We start from the raw sequence: 23930 nt of genomic DNA, 5'->3' as shown, positions 1-23930 counted from the left end.
GAGTCCTCTCGCCTCTCACTGACACTGTAATTTAAATGAATTACCCACGGAGTAATTGTTCAAAATTACCTCCGTTGGCTTCAAGGCATAACTGCAATCTGTTTTGAAAACTATCCACAATTCTAAGCAGGGTAGCTCTAGAAATGGCTAACTAAGGAGCGCGATACATCGTCTCAGGACCGTGCGTTACGCCGTCCGGCGGCGCCGTTGCTAAGGCGCGAGCGGTGGGAGGGGAGCAATAGGCGTGCGTTGAAGAATCCGGCCTAAAGTTGCAAGTAGTAATGTTTAAGCATTATGCACATTTGTGTTACCCAGAAAACCACGTCATTTCGGAAAAAGTACACCAGATCGTTTTTCAAGCATTTCACCTTCATTTTTGACCTTTCCAAGGTCGCAAAAACAATTTTTTCATAAGACAAGTTTGATGTAAAATTTTCCGCTCTTTCGAAATCTGCAGTCAAAAATAGGGTGTCCTATTTAAAAAAACCATCCTGACCTTGAAATAACCTTCAAAATTGACCTCAAGGTCAAAACCAATGGTACAATTGAATGACCCCCTCTGTCCTGGTCAACTTTTATTTAAACCATTTTTTTGTAGATACCGTTATTTGGAAGATATTCGGTCCATAGATTAAAATGACTCACCCTGTATATATACATATGTTACTGTAAAAACCTAAACTACGGTAAATCCTAAGATTTTCCAGTAAAACCTAAGATTTACTAACTCTTAATGGTAAAAGTCCGAACAGTTTTATGATCATTGTTGATTTCAAACTTTTACCACCATTTACTTGGTAAATCTTAGGATTTACCTCAAAGTCACGGCAAATGTTGAAAAATAGATATATATATATATATATATATATATATATATATATATATATATATATAAAAGGTGTCAGAAAACAATTGTTTTTGCTCTCGTGGGTTGATAGAGCAAGTCAAACTAAGAAAAAAAGTCCTTTACCATTTTTCATTATTTGCAATAGTTAACGATTTAAAAATTAGTAAAGTTTGGTAAATGAGCGTGTAATTTCTCTGCCCACCGCTCGCGGGATCCGCCCGTCGGTCGCGAGTTAGGTCGCGAGTGGCGGCGCGGTAAGAAGAGAGAAGCAGCAATGGCTACCGGCCAGCGCGCTGGCGCTCGGCTGCCACACACGCAAAACCGCGCACGCATGTGGTAGCGCGGAGGAGATCGGAAAGCAGGCAGAAAGTGATGGGATTTCGATCGTGCATCCTCCTCGCTTGACACTTGGTCAAGAGAGAAAGCATGATGCGGCGTAATGTTATGGAGAAATGCAGTGTTGTCTGCTTTTCTCATCCGTTCTCTGCCGGCAACTGGACGGACCTCGCGTGCGATGGGCAGGGAAAATATGCGCTCATTTGTCAAACTCTACTAATTTTTAAATCGTTAACTATTGCGAATAATAAAAAATGGTAAAGGACTTTTCTTCTCAGTTTGACTTGTTCTATCAACCCACAAGACCAAAAACGATTGTTTTTTGACACCTTGTATATTATATAATACTACAAATTGCAAACCTTTAGTCAGACTATTAATTTAGAACAGTATTAGTAGCAAATCATTTGTTTAAAATTTGAAAAAGGAACAAAATTAATTTCCACATTTAATAATATAAATATTAAAATTTTAAACCTTAAATACAGCATTGGGTCTGGACTTTTGTGATCGTTTATTATGTGCAGAGGAAATGAGATAAAAAGTCCAGGTTAGGAAAGAAAAGTTTAAAGTCTCTACTATCAATCGCGTTCAGTTTTAAATCTCAACTAGAATTCAAACGGCATAAAAATAATTTTGTCACCATATTTTTCCCATTACACCATTATAATTTTGAAAGGAATAACAAATTCATAAATTCTGTTAAAAATATCACTCTTTAGTTTTAAAATGCCGTTAAAGGTCTTATAAGTCCTTATAATTACTAAGATCTTAAAAGTTTTTTGTTATGAAGATATTTATTGTGATGATTTAATTTAAAAAATGGATTTTTATAAACCTTTACTTTTGTTTAATGATTTATTCTTAATGAATTCACAGTAAAATATTTTTCGATTATTTAGTTACATTTCTGAAACTCTGAACTCTACCATTAAAAAAAAAATTTGTTGAAAAATATTGATTGGATCCAAAGTTATGACTTCTTAAAGTTGAATAGCTTTCCCAAAATTTTGTGCTGGGTTTAAAGTTAGTGTCAGATAAGCTGTGCTTAAGGATTACAGAATTTATATAAAAAAAGATAAGTAGATTAACAATATAATAACAACATTTACATGTAGATGTAGATAGACATTGTACATCCAAATTGTTGCAAGTACGCCATGAATCTGAAATATATGAAAGACGAGGTAAAAATTATGCAAAAAACAAAAAACATAATTATCAAATAAAAATAAGTATAAATTTTTAATATAAACAAAAAACAAAACTTGAAAGAGTAAATCTAAAAAAAGTTTTTCTTTTAAAGGCAAATTTTTAAAAACCAATTTGTTTTCAAAACTTAAATATGTATAACTATATTTTATCGTAACCTTTATGTAGAGGAGAAGAAGGTATTATGGCTACCCCTATTATCTCCATTGTTAGGTGACGTATTCTAACAATTACTTATGAAGTTATTTGTTTAGTAGCTCGCCGTTTTCTAGTGATCCTAATGTGCCAATACATAATAACTGACAATTGTTATAAGGCATTTTTACTTTTGAGCACTTCTAAACTTTTTCAAGGTACACCTTTAATTACAGCCTTGTAGCCTAAGCTAACACCAGTGCATAGCAACAAAAAGCGATTTCTTTACTAGCATATATTTGCTAAACGCGAAAGTAACGGATCGTCTTTCGAGACTTCCTTTCGAAAGACGTGCAGAAAACGCGACAACGACGGAAGACAAGATAGTCTTTCGCCGGATGTCGCACCACCGCCGATTCAACATATAGCCAACCTGCATTTTAGCGTTAGCAATATTGGAGGATAAAAAGGGCCTCCGAATCGGGAAACGGTGGAGAATAATTCGAACAACCGCCAGAGCAACATCACGGCCGTGCGTAACTCATACGTCGAGCCGTGAAGCGATAAGAAGATAACGCGCACCGCAGCCCATCGTAACAGGGCATCTAAGTGTAAGCAACCACTGTATAAGAAAAAGTATCGAGAATAAATCAACATTGTATTGCGACAAAAAAGGTGTTTCTTGATTAGCAACCCGTCCGAGCTGCTACCGTCCCGTGAGTTCTAACTCTTTGGGCAAAAGCAAATCCCGAAATACCTACCGACGTGCCTGGATCACCACCGGGCACAAAAGTAAAATTGGTGGCGGCGGTGGGATTCCGCTTAACATATCGCTCAGAAGAAGCCAGGAAGAGAGTAATCCTGCAAGTCGCATCGACGACAACTGAGAAACAACGCCAGGAAAAACTGTACAAAGACGACATCTGCCATTAATCGAAAACATCGAGGAAATCGCAATACTTCAAGGGACAACAGGCGAAATAAAAGACAAGGGCGAAGGATCACAGTTCCGTTAGCCAAAACGAGATGACAGGCCCCCCAGGAGATCACCGCCGACCTACCGCAACAGTCAGCGAGCCGACAAACGCGAGCCCAGCTGGAGCGTACAGATAACACCAGAGGAGGCGCAACCCGACACCAACATGCGAGCGAGTACTGCGCTACTACTGTAAGTCGAATTACTTCCGTAAATTACCGACACGATAAAAAAGTAAACAGTAACGGTAGGCTAGATCCCTCAAATAACTTCATAAAAAATCGTGGTAACTGCGCTAAAATTGATTCACAATCAAATAAATAAATAAAAACGAGCGACACGGAGAACAGAAAGAGAGTTCCCTATAAATCCGCTCGACTTTAGTCTCTTAAATATGGACGGAAATGGATTAAACGGTACGACACAACAAACCGGTGCCACCACGGCAAATTCTCCCGCCGGACCGTCGTTCAATTTATCAAATAATACGGTAGATAACGAAACGCAAAACTTACCAGGTACAAGTCGGCGTAACAATGAATCTGAACAAAATAGAAGAGCGAGTTATATTCCAGGCGCGGATAATTTCCTTTTACACGAGTTGTTACGCGAAATAAGGGAACTTCGGGTATCTTTCACGGAAACCGTACCCGAAGCCCGCGGTACCCTACCTAGGAACCCAAACCAAGAAACAAGGAGTTTCCATAATCACGCCCGCGAACTTTCTTATGGCCGATCTATGTACGATATCAAGAATCAGAGAGGATCAACGGTTAATTTCTTAACGTTAAAAGATGCTCGAAACATGATCCTAGATATAGACGGAACTTCCCGAGATCGCGTAAAAGAATTTATAAACGCTAGCTCATATGCTATGAAAAATATTCACCCAGCAGAAGAGCACTCATTGCTTGAAACCATGATCTGCACGAAATTTAAAGGAAAGGCCATGACGGATTTCCAAACACGGGATATAAGAAGTTACGAACAATTAAAAAGAGAGCTAGAAAACGAATATTTGAGTAAACGAAGCACAGCGCATTTGCAAATCAAATTTAATTCACTAAAACAAAAAAGTGGAGAAAGCGCGTAAGACTTCGGACGCCGAGTAGATAAATTGGCAATGGATCTGTACGAATCAATGGAAGAGGACACTCAAGAACAACACGAGCCATTTTAGAAAGTATTAGAGAACAAGTCCTCCATAATTATCAAACCGGATTGCACGAGGATATCAAGCTCCTCGTACGCGCACAGCAATATCCGACGCTGGCTGAAGCGATAACCGGCGCAACGGCCGAGGAAAAAGTTAAAGGTCCAGGCAACCGCAATCTGAATTTTTATCCAAGGAATAGATCAGAGTTCCAAAAACATATCCCCTCGTATAGAATACCGCAATGCAAAAAATGCGGGAAAACCGGGCACTACGGACAAGACTGTCGTAGTAGCCGATATGCAAACCGCTTCCCATTACCGAGACCAGAAAATCGCTCTCACATAAATACTTTTGAAAAATATTGCAATCATTGCAAGAAGAAGGGGCACACCCGCAAGGAATGTTGGTGGCTAAACAATCAAAAAGGCACCGCAACGAAAGAAACAAAAACTTATCAGAACGGTAAAGATAAAAAAACAAAAAAAATACGAGCGATAAAAAGCTCGGGCGCACAAAGCAGCGGAGAAGAAGAGAGAGAAAAGACAATTAAGACAACGTCGCGCACCGCCGCCGCGTATCGAGTGTCACACATGCGATACGCGCCAAGGGAAGATACCGGGCTGGATATGATATCCCTGCCTGTATGAGAGGTCCAAAGAAATCAAATTGCTTTCTTGTTCGACACAGGGGCAACAATCTCGATTATAAAATTGAAGACATTAAAAGATGAAACTATAATACAAGATGAAAAAATAAAACTAACTGGGATAACAGGCCATTCAATTACTACACTTGGAAAAATGTATCTGCATATACATGTACAAGATGGAAAAATAAGTCTCCCGGTATACGTAAAGATAACGAACCTCTAGAGTACGATGGAATACTCGGGGCCGACTTTGTCAGGAAAAATAATATGACATGCGATTATGGATCAAGAAAAGTGACCATTGACAAAACAAGCTTCAACTTATTTCCATATCAAAAGATAATACTAAAACTACGAAGCGAAACTATCGTACAAGTATCAACAAATTAAAATAAAACCGGTATAATCAAACCAGAAGAATTAAAAGCGGAAGTCTATATCGGATGCTACTTGGTAGCACCAAGTGAATTCACGTGCCCTACGAGTATATTAAATACTACGGAGAAGGAAATAGAAATCCAAGCACCACAGGTCAAAATCGAGAAATTAGTACGCGAAGATACACTCGAACAATCAATAAATAAAATCGAGAATGGAAACGTACCAAAAATTTCAAGAAAGGAGCAAATAAATAATCTCTTGAGAGCCATTTAAATGAAGAAGAGAAGAAAACTCTTAAATATTTGCGAAGAATTTAGCGATGTTTTCCACTTAGAAGGAGAACGGCTAACGTGCACCTCAAAGGTTTCACACGAAATAAAAACACGCACGGATACAGCAAATGTAAACGTCAGACCGTATCGATTACTCAAAAAACATAAAATCGAGGTAAATAAGCAAATAAAAAACATGCTAGACCAAGAAATAATACAGCCGAGCACGAGTCAATGGAATGCGCCATTACTCGTAGTCCCAAAAAAATTAGATGCGTCAGGCAAGCCAAAATTACGCATCGTAGTCGACTTTCAAAAACTAAACGACTTAACAATTGGAGATTCGTTTCCAATACCTAATATCACTGACATTTTAGACCAGCTAAGCAATGCAAAATATTTCTCAACACTAGATTTGGCGTCGGGATATCATCAAATCCCGATATCCAAAAATGATAAACAAAAAACAGCATTCTCAACGGCATACGGACATTACAAATTTAATCGAATGCCGTTCAGATTGAAAAATGCGCCTGCAACCTTTCAACGTCTAATGAATAGTATTTTAACGGTATTACAAGGGCTAAAATGTCTGGTATATCTCGATGACGTCGTAATATACGGTTCGAGTTTAGAAGAACACAATAAACGATTAATTGAAGTACTTAAAAGACTACGAAAGAATAATCTAAACTTACAGCCTGACAAATGTGAATTTCTAAGAAAGAAAGTAATATACTTGGGACACATTATAAGAGAAAAGGGGATCTCACCAGATTTATCCAAGCTCAAAGCTGTGAGCAAATTTCCGACTCCTCGTCGAGTAAAAGAAATTCAAGCTTTTATAGAGTTAGCAGGATATTATAAAAAATTTATAGAAAATTTTTCAAAAATCGCCAAGCCGCTCACAAAATTAACGAAAAAAGGGGAAAAATTCGAGTGGACGAACGATCAACAGAATGCATTTGATGCATTAAAAAATAAATTGATAACGGCGCCCGTACTGAAGTATCCAGACTTCAATGCGGAGTTTATCGTCACGACGACGCATCAGATTACGCCGTTGGAGCCGTACTCTCGCAAGGTATCGTAGGCCAGAATCAGCTGATCACATATGCAAGCCGAGTGTTAACAAAAGTCGAACAGAACTATAATACGACCGAAAAGAAATTATTGGCCATAGACTGGGCTGTTAAACATTTCCGGCCATATGTATACGGTACAAAATTTAAAATTATCACGGATCACAAACCACTGATATGGCTATTCAATGTAAACAATCCGGGTTCACGATTAATCAGATGGCGACTTAAATTAGAAAAATACGATTACAAAATAATTCACAAGGCTGGTAAAATAAATAAGAACGCCGATGCCTTTAATCGAAATCCGATCCGAGCGGACGAGCATATAAACGCGATAAGAGATGACGACGACGAAGAAGGAGGAGATGAAGAAGATGAAGAAGAACAAATAAATTACTCCAAAGATAAAAAAAAGAAAATATTATATGAATATCACGATGCCCCCCTTAAAGGACATCAGGGAGTAAAAAGAACTCTTGAGCAAATTAAATTAAAACAAAAATGGCATGAAATGAAAAAATATATAGAGACATATATCGCGAAATGCAAATATTGCCAAAAAAATAAATTAAGACAAAAAACTAAAATGCCGTTAGTAATAACGGATACGGCTAAGAAGCCATTCGAGAAATGTGCGTTGGATATAATAGGACCATTAACGGTCACTACATCCGGGCATAAATACGCACTAACATTCCAAGATAATTTGACGAAATTCAGCAAGGCAATTGCACTGATAAACCAAGAGGCAAATACCATAGCAAAAAAGTTTGTAACAAAAATCGTGCTGGAACACGGAATACCCGAAAAAGTCCTAACAGACCAGGGTACAAATTTTACAAGTAAAATTTTTAAGAACACGTATAAACTTCTAAAAATCAAGAAAATTCAGACGACCGCTTATCACCCAGAAACGAATAGAGCATTAGAGCGATCGCACAGAACCTTAGCAGAGTACCTAAGGCATTATATTAATAAAGATCAAACAAATTGGAACAAGTGGTTACCGTACGCAATGTTCACATACAATACCACGCTCCACACAGCTACAGGCTTCACGCCATTTGAACTATTATATGGATACCAGGCAACCATGCCTACAGCGTTAACAAAACCGTCGAAACAAGGATATACATACGACGATTATGCACAAGAAATGCGAGAACAAATAAGAGCCACCAATCAAGTGGCAAGGGAGAAATTAAAAGACGAAAAACAAAAAGCAAAGCTTCAATTCGACAAGAAAACCAATGAAGAAAATTTTCGAGTAGGAGACCAAGTACTATTATTTGACGAAACATTACGAAGAGGAAGATCGAAGAAACTCGACTCTCAATGGACAGGGCCGTACACTGTGATCAAAAGACACAGTGACGTAAACTATACGATAAAAAAGGGCCGAAAAGAAATACACGTACACGCGAACAGACTGAAATTATTCATCGAAAATTAACAAACACAAGCAATGAAAAAATAAATATAATTATATATACGCGTAATAAGCGCAAACAAATAGTAAGAATATAATAAAATAATAATAAAAAGCAATAACAAATAAAAATATAAATATACAAATAATAGATAATAATAGAATAAATAAGAATAAAATAAAAGAAATAAACAAAAACTCACCAATATACGAGAATAATCCAATGACTCCAAATAAAATCCAAAACGAGATGAAAATCAAAAGTCACTTAACTACGTTAACACTAAAAATATGAAACTACCATACAAAAAAAAACCACAAAAATGTTACTGCTCCCCCTCCTCGGAAAGCTCCGCAACAAACTCCGGATCACCAAAGAAGGGATCGAGGGCAGCGATATTTTCCCATTTGTCATCGGAGAGAATAAACAAATCAAATTCATCAAAGGCTCAGGGGTTAACAAGGTCGTCCAGGGCCTCATCAAAGACCTCGCCCACCCGACGATCTCCTCATCCACAGCTGATCCCTCCAGTTCCATCTCCTCCGGAACCTCGACCCTTTCTTCCGGAATTTTGGCACCAAAATGGAGCTCTAAAAGCTCGGGATCAATCTCATAAATGTCCTCAAAATCGCCGGTGGCCGCTGACTCAGCCACCTCTTCAAGAGCAGGCGACACTAAGAAATATATTTTTTTTTATGCGAACAGTCTGACGACCAAATAAAGACTGAGAAAAGATTAACGAGCAAAGGGCAGCAAGAGTTAGCAAAGTCAAGAGACACCAGGAGTAGAAACCTGACATCGGAAGATACGAGGAGGAGGAAAGGGAAAAACGAAACAAAAAAAGACTAACCATCCTCCCCAAAAAATGCTCAAAATCAGCGTCATCAATAAAATCCATTACGAGGACCGGACCGGGATCCTCAAAGTCAAAGTCATCCTCAGGGAGGAGAGGATATATGCCCTCATGCTCCCAAAATGGGAAAATCAGCAAATAAAAATACATAATCAAATACTTAATTACACCACCGACAGTTGAGGAAAAACTGATGGCCGAATAAAAAAAAATTAAAAACGACATAGTCCAAGCCGAGAATAAAATCTTGCTGAATAAAATATAATTATCAAGAGAGATGATAACATAAAATAAAAACCCTGATGCTTACAGGTGTTGCATTGCGTGAACCAACGTCGTGAGAACGAAACTAAAGACCGCACCAACCAAAGGAGTAGAAAATCAACCATACGAAATAGAGAGGTTCGTCTACCATCCAGGAATACATTTCGAAATAATAGGAAATCTTCACCAATTAGAGTCAACATGGAAAATAGTGATCCGAGTAGACACCACATCGTTAACAAATTGATTGGAACAATTGAGACAATATTTACAAAAAACAAAAAGTATGTGCCACTTTTTTGCAGTCGTGAATAAAGATACATGTCAATCTATACGAGATTACAAAAGATAACTATGAAGAAATAAATAAAGAACTAATAAAAATAAATTCCAAGTGCGAATCGTCAGAAATAAGAAAAAGAGGCTTAGTTGACGTAATAGGCACGATAGCCAAGTCTTTATTTGGCACAATGGATTCAAACGACGAAAAAATGATTAACGAACAATTAACCGCATTACACGACGAACAACAAAAGGCAAAACATGCAGTAAAAAATCAAATCAAAATACTGCAACAAACAATAGCTCATATTGACAATACGGAAGATATAATACAAAAGAACGAAAATCTTCTCCCAAACGCGACAAAAAATTTAAGGGAGCAACTAATAGCCAATGAACGTCAAAGTAATATTCACGAACATTTTATCACAATCAACGCGATCGTAGCAGATTTAAATACCGCGACATAAAAGATATACTAGATTATTTAACCCTAATAAAACAAGGGATCTTACATCCTAGATTAGCACCAATAAAAAATATAATAGAAAATCTAAAAGAAGTGATTTCATTCCGCATCAATGCATGCTTCGCACCGACGTCGCATAGATTGTCGAAGATGTTCAAAGATTCCTGGAGTATTTCGTATTTTTTCACACGCAGCGATAATACGATTTCGGAGTACTTCTACAGTAGCAACAGGAGTATCATACACGATAATCTTAAGATAGTCTTAAGATGTCCCCATAAGTAAAAATCCAATGGGTTCAAATCAGAAGAACGTGTAGGCCAAGCGATGGGTCCTCTTCTACCAATCCATCTATTGGTGTAATTATTATTCAGAAACTCGAGCAATGCGGCTGAAATGTGCTGGAGCTCCATCTTGCATGAACCACATTTGATTGCGTATCTGTAGAGGAACGTCTTCTAATAATATAGGGAGTTGCGTTTCCAGAAATTGTGTGTAGTTGTTACCATTAAGTGTAGGTGGAAGAAAAATCGGTCCAAGTAAGAAATCTCCAATAATGCTAGCCCATACATTGCACGAAAACTTATGTTGATACCGAGATTCTATAATATCATGCGGGTTTCGTATGACCATAAGTGATTGTTATGATGATTTATTATAGCATCGTGTGAAAAATTTGCTTCGTCTGTGAAAAGTATGGACACTTCAAAATTTGGAAAAGTACACTGTTGCAAATACTACTAAGCAAAAATTACTCATGAAGGATAATCCGCTGGTAAAAGAGCTTGTACTCGTTGTATGTGATAGGGATACAAAAGATCTTCGTTTAATATCTTCCACACAGTTGAGGAAGAAACGTTTTGCATGTAAATAAGACATGTTTATAACTAGGAAAGAAAGCATGCATTGATGCGGAAGAAAATCATTTCCAGCAATTTTTATAAAATTAATAAAAAATGTTTATAACTTGTAAAGGAAGCATTTCCGGACCCATGTTTGTATGACTTTTTTTCATCCTTACAATGAGTAGAATATGCTTTTACAGTTTGGCCACCTATTTCGGAAACATCCTGTATACAAGGTGTCCCAGAGCAATGTATACAGATTACACGATGAGGTAGAAGAGATTGAGACAAATCAAAAAGTCTGATACCATTTTGCGATATTTGCAATAACTTTCAAGTGATAAAATATTAAAGTCGACCTAATAAGAGCGCGCGAAGAGACAAGCGGTCGCTCGCCTGAGCCGTAGAACCGCCCACCGCAGCCCGACTGTAGGCGACGCCGTGACAGTAAGTGTCGCGCGGCGAGGGAAAGGATAGCTCGGCACCGCACCGCTTTCTCATGTCCTCGCACTACGTCGTGGTACGTGTCAACGCTATACACTCGCGATCACGATTATTAAGTATTTTGTTCTTTGTAATATTTATAGCATTTTTTATAACGAAAAACCAAAAGATAAATAATGTAACTTTGCAAATATAGCATTACATTCTCTCTCTCTCTCTCTCTCTCTCTCTCTCTCTCTCTCTCTCTCTCTCTCTCTCTCTCTCTCTCTCTCTCTCTCCCTTGCCTCCTGACCCCTCCCTTGATCAGCTTAATTCCTTCTTCTCCTCTCCCTGCCTCCCTCCTCTCCCTTCTCTTACCCCCTACCCTCCTCCTCCCTCTTCAGCGATCCCTCCCCCCTCTCTCCCTGGTTCTCTTCTTTCTTCATTTGCCGCCTTATCCGATCCGTCTTCTTTTTATTTCTTACACATTACTCCTGACACTCTCCTGAGGGCGCTCACCCGGTGCTTATCCAATGCCGCCAGACCCGACAACCTCAGTCGGCATTTCATCCTCGACTCTCTCCCCATCACTTTCCACCCTATCCTCGAACTCCTAAATCTTTCACTCAATTCCTCTACTTTCCCCTCGTCATGGAAGCGCTCTCACGTCATTCCTCTTCCCAAAGTCACAGCTCCTTCCTCCCTCTCCGATTATCGGCTTATTTTTCTCCTATGCTTCCTTTCCAAGGTCCTGGAGCGCATCGTCTTCGACCAGCTGTCCTTCCATCTTTCCTCTCTCCATCTCCTTGATCCCCTTCCGGCTTCCGTCGCGGCTGCAGCACTCAAACTGCCTTGGTTAAACTGGCGGATGATGTTAGGTAGGCGGTTGACCTTAGAAGAGTAACTCTTCTTATCCTGTTTGACTTTTCTAAGGCCTTCGACTCCGTCAGTCACGATTTACTCCTGTGTAAACTCTCGCATTTCTGTATCTCCCAACCGGTCATCCGCTGGTTCGAATCTTACCTTTCCGGCAGAAATCAACGCGTCCGTGGACGCGACGATTTCTCATCTTGGTCCTCTATCCGGGTCGGCGTCCCTCAGGGCTCTGTTCTCGGTCCCCTACTCTTTGCTCTCTACATCAATGACTTACGATCCGTTATCCGCCACAGTCGATATATTTTTTACGCTGACGATCTGCAAATCTATGTCGACTTTCCTCCTGCAGACCTTGAGCACGCACTTGATAGGATCAGGGAGGACACTTCTGCGGTTGAGCGGTGGGCGCGCGTCAACTGTCTTACACTAAATGCCAAGAAAACCGTGGCTACTCTCTTGGGCAGCGCCCGCTATGTTAACAACGCGCGAATAACGAGATAGTCCTTGAACTCAATAATACTCCTATTAAAGTCACTGACCGGGTGATCAATCTTGGCCTGACCTTCACCAGCTCGCTCAGCTGGAGTGAACATGTTAAATCCGTATCCCAGCGCGTAAACGGCGTTCTCTGGCGTCTTAAATATTTTAGGCACTGTCTCTCGCGCCCCCTGCGCGTTCGTCTTGTGTCCTCTCTGATCTTCCCCTTCTTCGACTACTGCGCTGCCGTTCTGACTGACCTTACTGGGCAGCTTCGTCTCAAACTCAGGCGATTGCTGAACGCTTGCGTACGATTCATCTTTGACCTTCGCTGGGACAATCATGTCTCCCCCTATTATACCCAGCTTGGCTGGCTGCAAGCGGACGATAGACGATCTTACCTATTCGGATGCTTCATCTACTCCATCATCCGTAGTGACACCCCGTCTTACCTGGCCTTCAAGCTCTCCTCCTATTCTAGACTCAGAACCACCTCTAGAGCTTCCCCATCGGACCTGGCCATTCCTTCATGTCGCACCTCCACTTACCAACAATCCTTCGCTGTGGCTGCGCCCACATTCTGGAACTCACTCCAGGTCTCTATTCGCAACGCCGAGACCATCCACACCTTCAGACGCGGTCTCTTCCTTTTCCTGCAGCGGCGGAGTGCCTCTGCGCCCTAGCGGGACGCGCACTTTTTCTCACGCTTATTATTTTTAGCATTATTTGTACTACATTTAGCGTTATCCGTATTTTTCTCTTTCTTTTGCGCTACATATTTAATTATTCTTATTCTTAGTTCTTTTTATTCCTTGTGTTAATTCTATTTACTCATGTTATGTGTTATACTCACTCTCCGTTATTTGTATTTGCATTATCTGAGCTTCCCTTTTTTTTCTCTTTTTTGTTTTTTTGCGTTACTTTTATGTTTGTTTTATTTTTGATTCTACTCTGATATTGCGGTTCCTATTGCTTACCTGCGTTATTGTTATGTTATATTTATTCTATTCTATTTTATTTTATTTTATTTTCTACTCACGCTTGCGATTTGCCTGTTTCTTATCTTACATTTATACTTCGCTGTCTCTGTTCAATTTAGCTTCTATCTTGTCACTAGGCTATTTTGTCTTTAATTTGTAAGAGCTTTGTTCTTTTTTTTTTGCTGCTCACCTGTGTCCTTAGAGGGCTTGCCCTAGGGCTAATAAAACGCACATTCATTCATTCATTCATTCATTCTCTCTCTCTCTCTCTCTCTCTCTCTCTCTCTCTCTCTATTTCTATCTCTTCTTCGCGCACATTTTCTCTCCTTCTTAGGATTTACTCGCTGCAATAAGAGTTAATCCAAAGAAATTTCTTATTTTATTCTCTCTCCTTCTTGGGATTTACTCGCTGCGATAAGAATTAATCCGAAGGAATTTCTTATTCTATTTTCTCTCTTTCTTGAGATTTACTCGCTGCGATAAGAGTTAATACGAAGGAATTTCTTATTTTATTTCCTTTCTTTCCTTTTTGTTCATTCTCTCCTTCTAGATTTAATCGAATTTGTTAAACTTTCAATCTCTTTCTCTGGTTTCACTCCAACCCTGTTCGAGTTAACCCGAAAGGCTGTCTGAATTTTAATTAAATCTTTCGCAAGACAGAGAGAGAGAAATGGAGTGGTTTTATTTTAGTGAACGATGCAAAGGTCCTTAAAATCCACAAAAATAAGTCCCGAGCAGCCGCAAAATATCGGAACCGCCGTAACTAGTCAATTAACATATAGAATCTTCTCCGATTCTCCCCTTTCTCTCTCTCCTCCTCGTCAGTCTCCGACCCCTGAGGTCTACGATGTAGAAGAAGAACACTTTCTTCCGGGTCTGCCGATCTTAGGGTCGCATGATCTCGAGGACGAGAATCCTCCTCCTTCCGTCCCCAGTGTAGAATTTTTAAAAAAGTTACCAACACTTCCTCTTCGTTGTTATTTTGCCCCTGCAATCCTTGGAATCAATTTTGTCAGTGCTCCCAATATCCTCTGCCCCTCTCCTTCCTGGCGTGTTCTCGATCGGGCCCGAGGTATTCGATCTCGAAACGATTCGTGCCTTTCTTTCTCGTTCTCCCCACGATGCACCCGTACTAGTATATCTTCCCCATATATATCTAAATTACTATTTAATCTCCAAATTAACATTTTTAAACCACTTCCGCCCCAACACTGCCGTGTTAAATGAAGTCCCAACGTAGCTTCACATACATACATCTATATATATATATATATATATATATATATTAATATATATATATATATATATATATATATAGGAAAAACTTAGGAAAAATTATAAACAGTAACTAGGGAATTTAATATTATAAGGAAATTGTATTATTGTTTTATCCGTTATAAGTGTAAACTAATTGTAAAAATGTTTGTAAATCCAAACATTTTCTGAAAAAACAACATTAATAATTAAATTAAGAAAATTATTAATGTATTTTACTAACACTGGTTTCTGCCGCGACGTGGATAAATGAATGGCCTACATCCGCAGGACTCTTGTATGCTATCAATTTTACAATCGACAATACAATCACTGTAAGTATACATTGTACCGTCATTCGTTGTATGCGTCTCATGCGTGAAAATGCAATTGCGTTCATTTCTAGGAAAACTTTCAATAATTTGAGTACTAAGGAAGGCTGTCGTAGTTATATCCATAAACGTTTCGGAAAGAGGCATTGCGAGGATCTCTGTAACACCACCGCTGGTCATATCCGGATAATCAGTAGGATTAAACACAATCACCTGGAAATCAAATAAATATTAATTTTATTAAACTTGTGTCTCTTTTTTTCTTTGTACGTTTTTTTCAGACTTCTTTAAATTAAATTAAATTTAAAGAAGTCCTCAAGAAACTCTCAAGAAAAATGACTACAAAATCAATTATAAAGGGCCTAGCGGAATAAATATGGTGAAAATGCCCCCACGGCTTTTCAAGTTGGCCTTTTTTTCTAAGATAACTTATATGAAAAAACGTTTACATACCAAATTTTAAAATTCTATATCGAGAAGTGACCAAGATACAGTAAAAAAACGATTTTTTTACATTTTCACAATTTCCACTTGTTAGTAATAAATCAAACAAAATTTTGAAAAAATTCTGAAAAATTAATTACACTTAGATATTAATAAAAATATTTTCTACATTTGTTTTCAATGCGAATTTTGATTATAAAAAATGAAAATAATTTTTAAACATTTTTCCACCCTGATTGCGTTGATTGAGCACCTTAAAAAAATTACATGTGATCTCTGTTCTCAATACTTACAACATATATTTTTTTCAAATTTTTTCAAAAAGTGGGCCACAATGAAAAAAATTAAAATAACATTTTTTCGTTAATTTAAAAGAAATGAGTATGCAAATCGTTTTTATCAGCTCCTTAATGTTTTATTTATCTATAAGATTCCATATTAAAATGTTTTGCTGATCACAAGTTGAAATTAGTGATAGCGAAATTATTTTTCAATTTTTATAATGCTATAACATAAGATTTTTATTTCATAAATCGCTGGGTCGGAAAGCAATTAGTTTTATCCACAATTCATGACATTTATTTATTTTATAACAAAAAAAAACATATTTAATTCTCATCGCTATTTTCGTTAATTACTGGATAAACTTCTTCTGCAATGTACATATTAGATAGAATTTTGCCAGGTTTTATTATTTTTGATAGATATCGAGCCTGGAATAAATAGTATATCACTGCAATAATATAAGAACAAAATCCAACTGTGCGTCTACCATTAGGACAATCACATACATAACGTTGTATACCAGAATAGCTTATAGAATGATAAATGTAATCGACGTAACATATGTAAGTTTTGCTATTTATGTGTCTGGATTTTACAAGAATTTTTATTATTGTGTTATTTTGATTTTCTGATGTAGACTTTCGAGAATAATTTTTCCTGACTCATTCATCATTTCTGTTAAGTAGGATACAGCATATGATAATTGGTATGATCCAGTGAAAAGAATTTTCAAATCTCTTTCCGTTATTTCAGAAAAATCCAAATCGGCTGATGTCAATTGTTGAAATTGAGTTTTTTGTCGGTTCCAATGTTCTGTTTCTACTTTTTCAGCCAACGAATTTTCTACATTTTGTCGATACTTTATTTGCTGAATGATTTCATTCGAAACTTCAAAATCAGATTGTAGTCTTTTGCCGAAAGTATTGCTTAAAAAACAAGCGATTCTGATGAATAGCCAAATTTTTGGAAAGAGTTCATTATCCAAAGTAGTGAAAAAGTTGGTATTTCTGCCAGAGAATCTTATGAATTTTTTCAACAACCCAACGGATTTTAGTAATCCACCGAGAGTCATTTGATTCTTCAGTTTTTAATTGTGCTCGTTTTCCTTTTAAAGCTGGCGTAAACATCCTCGTTCTTCTAGTTGTTTCACGATATCTCGAAACCCTCTATCAACTACACAAATATCACCTGCTTTCATAATTTTTTGAAGACCAGTGGGATTATTTAGCAGTACTTTCATTATTTCTGATACTTCTATTGTACTGAAGTTTGAATATATTTTTATATTATTTAATTCGTCTTTGACAAATCTTTTCTTTATGATGTGTGTAGAACAACACCAATTTTCTTTAAAAATAAAAATTATTTTTTTTTTAAAGACTTGTATTCGGGCTAAATAGCACATTAATGATTTCCATTGATGAACTGCACAGAAAACTGTACTTATGCAACGCTACAACTCGCTAAAAAGGCATTTCTAGAATCTCATTTTCTTTTTCATTTAATCGAGGAACAAATGTTGGATCATCACTAGATGATTGTGAGCCAACAATAGATAACGATTGTAAGCTGCTGATAGATGATTGTTATGAAAGTGATAAAGTTTCAAATTGTATCTTTTTAATTGACAAACATTTAGTAGCTTCTTTATTGTCAGCTTCCGGAAATTCAAGAACATTTGCAAATGCTTAAAGAACTGTTGATGTTGATGGAGATTGTAGATCATCCTCTTCATCTCTCGTTTTCTCTCTATAGATAATTAATCGACATCAAGCACATAAAATATCACCAATTTGTATAGGCTTTCCAATCTTATTACTATAATTAAATGATTCATCATTATTTTGCACAACTTTTTGGCGTCCTCCTGTTCTCCGGAGCAGCAAAACACAATTTGCATATTTTGTGTCATCTCTTTTAGCATTAGAGCTTGCGCGTGAATCTAACATTTTAGATTATTCTTTTTTATGCAATTCATGTATCAACAACTTTATTGGTTAATTATGAAACAAAAAGTAACTCTTAATATTTTTCTATTAAATGGAATTCACTATAAAAATATACAAAGAAAAACGTTTTTTTATGTGCGCAAGAGGAGTTGTAAAGAGAGCGAGAGGCGGTGATAAGGAGCGGCGGGAGGCGAAGAGGGCAAATGCCCAAAATAAAGCTTCGAACAATTGAAGAAAAAAGCCTTTTTTTAATTCACTACACTTATTTCGTTTAACTGCGCGAATTTACAATGTTTTGATCGTTTTCCAAATCTGAGTCCAAGAGACGTAGGCCGATTCCAATATAACAGTCCGTGTACGTATCGATTCTAAGAGCGCTAGATTACCTCGCAAACGACGCGCACGGCGTCGATCACTGGGCTTTGATCGATCCTGGGGCTGAGTCCTCGCTGGTGATGGAGTCGCTGTGCCAGGGACTCCGGTTGCCCCGCTTACATACTTCCGTGGCGGTGTTCGGAGTCGGTGGTGTCCAGACGGGTGTTGCTCGCAAGCAGGTTGACTTGCGGGTCTCGCCTTGCCAAGAGGGCTCTCCGATTATCGTGTCGGCGCTGATCTTTCCTCGCCTGCCGCTCTACGAGAGCGATATGCAAACGTTTCCGGTTGGCCCCATCTCGCGGGCCTAACTCTCGCTGACCCGGACTTCCTGAAGGCGGACCCAGTGGACATCCTCTTGAGCGTAAATATCGCGTAAACGTGTATGCCGCCATCCTCCGGACCGGGCTGCGGAGGGGCAGACCTGGTTAGCCTGCGGCGCAGCAGACATTACTTGGCTGGCTTCTCGTGGGGCCCGTCGGCGCAGTGGAGACTCCTTTGCATGCTCTGGCCTTGCATTGCCGTGTTGAGGACAACCTCACTTCTTTGCTGAGAGAATTCTGGCAGCAGGAGGAACTGCCTATGGGACCGGCGCCTCTCACCCCATCCGACCAGGAGTGTAAAGACCTGTTCTGTCGTTCGCACCGCCGACAGGACAACGGCCGCTACGTCGTTCGCCTTCCGGTGGTCAACCCGCTGCTTGACTTAACGGCCACAAGGCGCGCTGCCTTGCGCTCTTACAGCGACGGAGAAGAGATTCACTTGAGATAACCGACTGCGCAAGCTATACCTCGACTTCACGACGCTGCGGACGTACAAGGAACTCAGATATATGGTTCGCTCGGACGCCACAACGGAAACTCGAGTGAGCTACTTACCTCATCATGGTGTACTGCGTGAGGCCAACTCGACCACTAAGCTGCGCGTGGTGTTCAATGGTTCGACGACGGTTTCCCCCGCAGAATCGTTAAATCGGAGCCTCCTGGTAGGCCCGAATCTGTTACCTCCATTCGCTGACGTCCTGCTACGCTGGCGGTTGCATCGCTACGTTCTGGCCACGGACGTAGAAAAGATATATCGCCAGATTCTAGTCCACCCTGAGGACCTCCAGCGCATCCTTTGACGGTATAGCACCCGGGATGAAGTGGCGGAGTTCCGCCTGAACACCGTGACATACGGTTTAGCGTATTTGCCATTCCTGGCCATGCGCACTCTCCGCCAGCTGGCCGACAATGAAGCGGACAACTATCCGCTAGCTGCTTGTGCTCTACGCCAAGACGTCTACATGGACGATGTCTTGCGCCTCAAGCCTGGAGAAAACGCTCGAGCTACGACAACAGCTGACCGACATGTGCATGGCGGGCGGCTTCCCCCTGCGCAAGTGGTTAGCTAACGAGACGCGAGTCTTGCAGGACATTCCGGCGGAGCACCGCATGCAGCAAATGCTGCGAAACTGGGGACCGCACGAGACGCACAGGATCTTAGGCTGTGGCATCCCGCCACCGACGAATTTTCATTCGTCATCCCGGCGATCTCTTTGACCGAAGTGACGAAGAGGTCGGTGCTGTCCTTCACCCCGACTGTTTGATCCTTTAGGTTGGCTGGCGCCGGCTGTGGTGCGAGCCAAGATTGTCTTCCAGTCGACTTGGCTGGTGAGTCTTGGCTGGGACGACCCTCTTGACAAGGCGGAGAGACGATTGTGACGCAAGTACAAGGCTGAGCTCCCCCTTCTACGGAGTGTACGAATTCCGCGACGACTGGATGCCGGTTTGTCGAGCGGCGACGCGAAGCTCCATGGCTTTGTCGACGCCTTGGAGCGCGCTTATGCCACTGTTATCTACTTGCGGACTAGCTCCGGTGCGTCTTGGAGGACCTGCCTTGTTGCGGCCAAGACTAAGGTCGCATCCATAAAACCTGTAACGTTGCCTAAGTTGGAATTGTGCGCCGCTACTCTCCTGGCAAGACTGGCATCACACGTTTGCGCTACGCTCGGTTTTGACCGGACGGCGATGCATCTGGTCGGACTCAATGGTCGCCCTGGGCTGGATACGCGGCCACCCGACTCGGTGAAAGACCTTTGTGGCAAACCGCGTTGCTGAGATTCAGACCAAGGTTTCTGACGCTCAGTGGCATCATGTGCCTGGCCCGGAGAATCAAGCGGACTGCGCGTCCCGTGGACTTGCGCCGGGAGAGCTGATGCATCACCCGCTCTGGTGGCGGGGTCCACGTTGGCTCTGGGCGGAATCGACGTCATGGCCTGATGCTGACCGAGAGACTCCCAGTGACGGCTGGCCGGAGGAAATAGTTCACGCAAAAGTAGCTAAGTCCACGCCCGTCGGCGTGGAAGAGACTGCTGAGCTCTTGCACTTCTCGAACCTTAGTCGCCTGCTGAGAGTGACATCGTGGTGCCGACGTTGGCTTCTTCTTAGACCGACTGCTGCACCCGCGGCCTTGGAGGACGGCCGCGGTCGGCATAGAGACGAGCTATTGACGGACGAGCTGGAGGAGGCGAGGTTGGCTTGGATTCGACAAGTCCAAGCTGACCACTACCGTATAGAGCTGGGCGTCGTGCGGCGGGGTCTGTCGGTGTCCTCTGTCGGCGTCCAGCTCTCTTGCACGATTTACTCCCTTTTTAGATCACCAAGATCTGCTGCGCGTGGGGAGTCGCCTCAAATACGCGCTTCTCGCTTATGACGAGCGACATCCGGTACTGCTGCCTGGGGACTCTCATCTTGCCAAGCTGGTGGTGGAGAACTGTCACCGACGCACGTTGCACGGCGGAGTCCAGATGACCCTGGGATTCATCAACAATACTGAATCCCCCATAGACGAGCAGTGGTGAAGACGTGGCTGCGCCGTTGCGTAGTTTGCTTGCAATGGCGGGCGGTTATCCCCCAGCAGCTGATGGGCAACCTTCCGCGGGAACGAGTGACCGCGGGGAGGCCCTTCCTCGACACCGGCGTTGACTACGCCGGCCTAATTCAGCTGCAAACGACCAAGGGACGAGACCAGCGGGCCTACAAAGGGTTCATCGCAGTCTTCGTCTGCCTGTCTACCTGTGCCGTGTACCTAGAAGCGGTGTCCGACTACACTGCCGACGCTTTTATGGCGGCCTTGCGTCGGTTTGTGTCTCGCACACTCCGTAGCGATTGCGGAACAAACTTCGTCGGCGCCGACGCGCAATTGCAGAGTTTCTTTGCCCCTGGTAGCCTTGAATTGCATCAGACAGCTTGCGAGCGATCGTATTTAGTGGCAGTTCAATTCTCTGTCAGCACTTCATTTTGGCAGAATTTGGGAGGCCGCCGTAAAGTCCTTGAAGCACCACCTGCGGCAAATGTTGGGTGACGCGACCCGGACGTTCGAGGAAATGAGCACCCTCCTCGCCCAGGTAAAAGCCTGTGTGAATTCGCAACCGCTCCAAGCATTGTCCGACGATCCTGATGACATTGCCGCCCTCACGCCGGATCATTTCTTGGTGGGATCTCCGCTGACGGCCGTGCCTAAGCCTTTGTTGCTGTAGTTGCCTGCTAATCGCCTGACTCGCTGGCAGCTTCTGCAGCAAATGCGGGACCATTTCTGGGAACGATGGTCCTGCGAGTATCTTCACTCCCTCATCCATAGACCGAAGTGGCGGAAGGAGGCCGCGAATTTTCGCGTGGGACGTCTGTGCCTCATCAAAAATGAGAGCACTCCGCCTTTGCGCTGACCACTCGCACGTATGGTACGAGTACACATAAGGGAAGACGGGCAGATCTGCGTCATCACTGTCCGGACGTCAGAATTTACGCGACCAGTCGTCAAACTGGTAAATATATCGAATAGGGGAGGCTGCCCCGATGACCTTGACCTTGACCTTGACGTATGTTGTCAAGGTCATGACCCTGAGTAACATCTAACAAGTTTTAACCGTCGCTCGCCCTTCATTAAAAAGTTATAATCATTAAAAATTTATGAAAATTAAAAGCGATAATTACACATATACTCACATATACACATAAAAATATGGTACAGAGAACGCGTGGGCGGGGGAAGGGCAGAGCCCCTCTTCGTATTTTATTACTGCACCATCTCCCCGTATTTTTTCTAACCTAACCTACCCCTATTTTTGTCGAAATTTGTAATAATATTAGATTTGAAATTATAAGTTAGGTTAGGTTAGGTTAGGTTACGCGCGCACCAACACACTTTGGAGGAGTGCTCAGCATGGGCTGATGAGCACCGTGCCCTGGTGGCAGGGGCTGACCTCTCCCTTCCCACAGTAGTAAGAGGCATTCTTGAGGGCCCGGAGAAATGGGGTGCATTCGCCTCCTTCTGCAGTACTGTAATGCTGCGGAAGGAGGCGGCAGAGCGGGCGCACGAGGATGCGCCGGACGCCCCGCCCGAGAGAAGGAAAAGGGAGGGGGGTGTACCTGCAACAACATCAGTAGACCCCCCCTCCTCCCTCTCCCCCACCCCCAACGGGATGGTCTGGGGGGAAAGGGGGGCGACCTCGTCGCCCTCCTCTCTCCTCACAGGAGAAGCGCTGGCTGCTCTTCACGGTATCGACTATGTCGGTGCCGGGGGAGCGGCCGGCGCGATGGCTCATTTTTGTTCCCCTCCCTTCGGGGAGGGTTTGAGCTGAGCCGGGGAGGAACAGTGGGGAGGGGGGACCCTCGCAGCACCGGCTAGACCGGACAGAGGGCCCTACCCTCTCCACTGTTGAGGAAGTACGCCCCGGGCGGAATCAGCGGCGGGATAGTTGCCCGGCTGACCCGTCTCGGGGCTTGGGACGCGGGAGTGCGTACCTAGGGCCCTCTCCCAAGGGGGTCCGATGCACTCCCGGCGTCCCGGTTCGGGCGGCCAGGGCTCGACTTCGGTCGAGTTTCTGGCTGCTAACTCCGGAGGGGGGTTTCGGCTCTCGGGCGGGGACCCGTTTGGGCTAGGATCGCGGTGCATACTTAGTTCGATCCCGTGATCCGTCCCGAGCCCAAATGCCGGAAAAAGTTTGGCTTTAGTGAGTATGTCGGCTAGTCAGGTCGACGAGTCTCACATACCCCGCGTTCCTGTCCCCACAGGACCGGGGACCCATAAAGGCGTTTCCCAACTATAAAAAAAAAAAAAAAAAGGTTACGCGCGCACATGCACACGCATACGCACACTGCGCGGAACAGTACTAATAGCTTATAAGATCAGCCTCATTTCACGTAGAACGTCGATGGCCCGTTTCATATGTATTTTTGACAATATTCCTTGTGTTTAGTTGAAATTGGATACTCAATACGTGTATAAAACTAAAATTGGTAAAAAAACTCTGAAAAACTCAAATATTTACATGTATTGCAAAGAACGCGTAGGCGGGGGAGGGGC

The 23930-nt window shown here is 41.9% G+C and overlaps 1 protein-coding gene across 2 annotated transcripts in view; it reads right to left on the bottom strand.

Moving 5' to 3' along the window:
• Positions 1-1437: 1437 nt before the first annotated feature.
• The window catches only part of LOC113004390 (sodium channel protein Nach-like), a 100555-nt gene continuing 78062 nt past the window's right edge, over positions 1438-23930 (bottom strand). Inside the window, exons 7-8 of one of the 2 annotated variants that reach the window (XM_039446444.1) lie at positions 15447-15747; positions 1438-2349 (exon numbers count right to left, since the gene is read on the bottom strand). In XM_039446444.1, coding sequence (XP_039302378.1) covers positions 2078-2349; positions 15447-15747 — 573 coding nt within the window. In that variant the 3' untranslated portion in view covers positions 1438-2077. Of the gene's footprint in view, positions 2350-15337; positions 15748-23930 lie in introns of those variants that run through there. The other variant, XM_039446442.1, reaches the window with a different exon arrangement.

This window comes from Solenopsis invicta, chromosome 1 (genome assembly GCF_016802725.1).
Source record: "Solenopsis invicta isolate M01_SB chromosome 1, UNIL_Sinv_3.0, whole genome shotgun sequence".
In the NCBI taxonomy this organism is placed as follows: Eukaryota; Metazoa; Arthropoda; class Insecta; order Hymenoptera; family Formicidae; genus Solenopsis; species Solenopsis invicta.
The sequence above is the reverse complement of the archived record's forward strand: the minus strand, read 5'-3'. Positions and strand labels throughout refer to the sequence as shown.